This window comes from Colobus angolensis, unplaced genomic scaffold (assembly GCF_000951035.1).
Source record: "Colobus angolensis palliatus isolate OR3802 unplaced genomic scaffold, Cang.pa_1.0 Scaffold113, whole genome shotgun sequence".
NCBI classification, from domain to species: domain Eukaryota; kingdom Metazoa; phylum Chordata; class Mammalia; order Primates; family Cercopithecidae; genus Colobus; species Colobus angolensis.
Window position 1 is genome coordinate 6,619,289 of NW_012112364.1, and position 4,924 is coordinate 6,624,212.

At 43.3% G+C, this 4,924-nt stretch overlaps 2 protein-coding genes across 2 annotated transcripts in view; one reads left to right on the forward strand and one right to left on the reverse strand.

Annotated features, from left to right (window-relative positions):
- PSPC1 (paraspeckle component 1) overlaps positions 1-4,924 on the reverse strand; it is a 74,144-nt gene that overhangs the window by 46,098 nt on the left and 23,122 nt on the right. The window contains exon 3 of the mRNA XM_011959223.1: positions 4,593-4,789. Coding sequence (XP_011814613.1) covers positions 4,593-4,789 — 197 coding nt within the window. The remainder of the gene's footprint in view (positions 1-4,592; positions 4,790-4,924) is intronic.
- LOC105523897 (NADH dehydrogenase [ubiquinone] 1 beta subcomplex subunit 7) lies at positions 1,107-1,602 on the forward strand. Its single transcript, XM_011958946.1, has one exon. The coding sequence runs from the start codon at positions 1,111-1,113 to the stop codon at positions 1,522-1,524; it is 414 nt and encodes a 137-aa protein (XP_011814336.1). The 5' UTR covers positions 1,107-1,110; the 3' UTR covers positions 1,525-1,602.

Consider the following 4,924-nt stretch of genomic DNA (forward strand, 5'->3'; position numbering starts at 1 on the left):
AATTTTCTGATACATGCATATATATTCTTTGCAGCACTGCTTTTAAAAACAAACTGAAAAGAGAAATTGTTACCAAAAGAGGATGAACCAAACTATACCCATATAAAATATCATATGGCCATGAAAAATATAAGGCAGGTATTTCCATATATATTCATGTAGAAAGTAAAAAAGGTACAGAAAAGGTAAACAGCTTTTTCTTTTTTTTTTTGAAACAAGGTCTCATTCTATCACCCAGGCTGGAGTACAGTGACATAATTACAGCTCACTATAGCCTCAAGCTCCCAGGCTCAAGTGATCCTCCCACCTAAGCCTTCCCAGGTAGCTGTAACTACAGACACATGCCACCAAGGCCCAGCTAATTTTTGTACTTTTGGTAGAGACGGGGTCTCACTATGTTGCTGAGGTTAGTCTTGAACTGCTGGACTCAAACAATCCTCCCACCTCAGCTTCCCAAAGTGCTAGAATTACAGGCATGAGACACTGAGCCCAGCCAGTTTGTTTGGTTGTTATGATTTCTGGGTTTTTTGCTTACTAATACACAGAAACATCTGATGACATATGCAGAATTTTTTCATTAAAGGACACGAAAGAGACTTAAAATACAGAAGAGTGATTCTTACCAAAAAGCAGAAGGTAGTGAACAGGGGGACAATTTTTCTGTATTGTTTGAGATTTCTCCTTCCATGATATGTCACGATGCATGTTTCTGCAGAACCACACAACTTAGATTAATTACAGTCTTTCCTCAACCTGAAGGCATCCTTAGAAATGCTGGATGAAATATAAAATTGTAGGCCGGGTACCGTGCCTCACGCCTGTAATCCCAGCACTGTGGGAGGCCGAGGCGGGTAGATCACTTGAGGTTGGGAGTTCGAAACTAGCTTGACCAACATGGTGAAACCCCATCTCTACTAAAAATACAAAATTAGCCGGGCGTGGTGGCGTGCACCTGTAATCCTAGCTACTTGGGAGGCTGAGGCAGGAGAATCGCTTAAACCCAGAAGGCAAGAGGGAGGTTACAGTGAGCTGAGGTTGCACCACTGCACTCCAGCTTGGGCAACAGAGCAAGAGTCTGTCTCAAAAAAAGAAAAAAAAAGGACTATAGCCATGGGGGCGCACCTGGTCCGGCGCTACTTGGGCGATGCCTCGGTGGAGCCCGACCCCTTGCAGATGCCAACCTTCCCGCCCGACTACGGCTTCCCCGAACACAAGGAGCGCGAGATGGTGGCCACACAGCAGGAGATGATGGACGCGCAGCTGAAGCTCCAGCTGCGGGACTACTGTGCCCACTACCTCATCCGGCTGCTCAAGTGCAAGTGCGACAGCTTCCTCAACTTCCTGGCCTGCAAGCAGGAGCGGCACGACTGGCACTACTGCGGGCACCGCGACTATCTGATGTGCATGAAGGAGTTTGAGTGGGAGCGGAGGCTGCTCCAGCGAAAGAAGCGGCGGGAGAAGAAGGCGGCAGAGCTGGCCAAAGGCCAGGGACCCGGGAAAGTGGACCCCCAGGTGGCCCTGTAGGGGGTGCACTCCCCACTCTATGGACCAGTCAAATAAAAGCCTTCAGGGCCCTCAAAAAAAAAAAAAAAAAAAAAAAAAGAAATACAAAATTGTAGAACAAATGGGAGGAAGTTGTAACTTTTTAAATTTTAAACAAACTAAAACTGAAATTTACCAACTGCAGACTTTTGATGAAATAAGTACAAGTACTTCAGCACAAGTGAACCCAGAAGCAGGGAGTGGGATGCAACAGGCAATGTGATTTTCTAATATTATAAACTAAGATATTGTTAACAGGGGCTTTAAATGAACATACAATAAACAACAAAACTTAAACTCATGGGAAATAACTCTGCAAAATTACTCTACTTCAAACATCAAAATACCTTCAGGCAAAGTTTTCTACGAGCTCAAGAAAAAATTGAAGTCTAAGGAAATGTTCTTTGCCATCAACATATCCTCAGTACCTCAGACGTGCCTCCCGTAACTGACATTAAAGATGTGCTAAATTAGTGAATGTTAAATCTTTAGTACAGATGCTTCCATATCTAATCAACATTATTTCCTAACTAGGGCACGACTGTAGATAGGTGAGAAACAGAATGGGAGAGAAGTGCCTAGCAGGCTAAGAGAAAACAATTCACGTTGAACAGAAGGGCTAGGGCAATCACAGAGCCCAGGAAATTTCCAGATGATTCTAATGTGTAATAAAATTTCAAAACCACTGGACTGGACAAACTTTAAGATCTCTTGGCCGGGCATGGTGGCTCATATCTGTAATCCCAGCACTATGGGAGGCCAAGGTGGGTAGATCACTTGAGGCTAGGATTTCAACACCGGCTTGGTCAACATGGAGAAATCCCATCTCTACCAAAAATACAAAAAAAACTGGCCAGGCACGGTGGCTCATGCCTGCAATCCCAGCAGTTTGGGAGGCTGAGGCAGGCGGATCACCTGAGGTCACGAGTTCAAGAGCAGCCTTGAACTCGTGGACAACATGGTAAAACCCCATCTCTACTAAAAATACAAAAAATTAGCTAAGTGTGGAGGCACACACTTGTAATTCCAGCCACTTAGGAGGCTGAGGCAAGAGGATCACTTGAACTCAGGAGGTGGAGGTTGCAGTGAGCTAAGATCACACCAATGCATTCCAGCCTGGGCGACAAAAGTGAGACTCCATCTCAAATTCAAAAAAAGCAAAAAAATTAGCCGGGCGTGGTGGCACGTGCCTGTAGTACCAGCTACTAGGGAGAGTGAGACACGAGAATTGCTTCAACACGGGAGGCGGAGGTTGCAGTGTGCCAAGATCATGCCACTGCACTCCAGGCTGGGCGACAGAGTGAGATTCTATATCCAAAAAAAAAAAAAAAAAAAAATCTCTCTTCCAGCTCTAACAGCTAATGAATGATTCAGTACCTTTACTGCAAATAACAACTTGCAAATTTTCCACAAAATAAAAGACAGTTTATCTTGGAGTCAGTTATCCTGGAGTCTCGCTCTGTCGCCCAGGCCGGAGTGCACTGGCGTGATCTCGGCTCACTGCAACCTCCACCTCCTGGGTTCAAGTAATTCTCTGCCTCCCATGTAGCTTGGATCACAGGCACCCATCACCACATCCGGCTAATGACAGTTTACCTTTAAATCTACTGTAAGATATAAATGAACTCAATTTTGTTAGAAGAGTGAACATACAGAACTACCAAGCTTAGGGTCCAAATTAAATCAAACCACCTGACTAGTTTCTATTGTTTGCTGGGCTCGATTTTGTTTTAACACACATGGAATCAGCAGTTACTCAATGACTTGATCATAACTGCTTAATAAATATTTACTGAATAGTGATGTACGAAATATTAGAACACACATGCCAGGAAAAAAAAAAAAAACCTATACTTCATTCTAAAGTAAATGAGAATTTACCCAAAAGGATTTAGAGAAAAATCATCAAATTTTCACCTGCTAAAAAAAATAATGAATCTAGTATACAGAATGGTTTAAAGAAAGCCAAGATTAAATGACGGAAACGTTCAGCAGGAATGCGGCTGCAGAAATTCAGGCAGGCAGCTGTGGTACCTTGATCTCTGGGGACACTCAAGAGAAGATAAATACAAAAAAATCAGATGGGCATTGTGGTGTGTGCCTGTAATCCCAGCTACTAGGGAAACTGAGGCAGGAGAATTGCTTGAACCCAGGAGGCGGAGGTTGCAGTGAGACGTTTTCGTGCCATTGCACTCCAGTCTGGGCAACAGAGCAAGACTCCATCTCAAATATATATATATATATATATATTCTTGCCAATTACTAACTTTTCCTAAATCCCCATATCCATCTGTACACATGAATCTTTTTCATCTCTACCAGATTATCCATCTGTACTCTTTCAAACATGTAACAATAATCTTAAACAGCCAGCATTTGTCCAAATTCTTCTTCTCATCAAACAAAAAATCCTGTATGTGCCATGTCTACCTACCAAAATTTGCCTGCTATGTTTCTGTTTGCCAAGAGAATCATGTATTTGGTACTGGCACAATTTAATATCCTCAAATTACCTCCAACAATACGACTTGCATAAGTAAAACTAACTTTTTAATTTTTTTTCTTTTTGAGACAGAGTTTTGCTCTTGTTGCCCAGGCTGGAATGCAATGATGTGATCTCAGCTCACCGAAACCTCCGCCTCCCAGGTTCAAGCGATTCTCCTGCCTCAGCCTTCCAACTAGCTGGGATTACAGGTGCGCACAACCACAACTGGCTGATTTTGTATTCTGAGTAGAGACAGGGTTTCTCCATGTTGGTCAGGCTGGTCTCAAACTCCTGACCTCAGGTGATCCACCCGCCTCAGCCTCCAAAGTGCTGGGATTACAGGTGTGAGCCACCGTGCCCGGCAAGTAAAACTAACTTTTAGTAAGTTGTGTTTTTTTTTAAGGGAAGTTATCTGGGAAAAGGGCGACTTTCACACCTAATATGTTAAGTTCCAACTTTATCTCTAAACTCCTAAATGGCACTTTACACAGTAGTACATGAATGGTACACACACTTAAGGGGAAAAAAAAAATCATACCACAGCTACATGAAAATCCATGTTTACCTTGCCTCATGAGCATTAGTTGGTGTTCATGCCGAGCTGCTTCCATTTCTGCCTCCAGTTTCTCTTTGGCTTCTCTGATGTTTCTATCAACCTGCTCACGCTGCTGCTTTTCCATTTCATCAAGAGCCTTCCATCGAGATGCATACTCAAATTCAAATGTCCCAGGTTGAGCAAAACGTGGCGGTTGTTCTCTTTCCCTAAATTAACATTAAAACATACAGAAATGTACGCTTAAAAGGTAAAACAACAACAAATGAGAACAACAAGCACTTACAATGTCCAAGACACCGTGCGAGACACCATGTCTGTAAGAATTACCTCGGCCGGGCGCA

Bases quoted from the DNA above. Each gene is read 5' to 3' on its own strand.
- LOC105523897 (XM_011958946.1), top strand. From the start codon at position 1,111: ATGGGGGCGCACCTGGTCCGGCGCTACTTGGGCGATGCCTCGGTGGAG.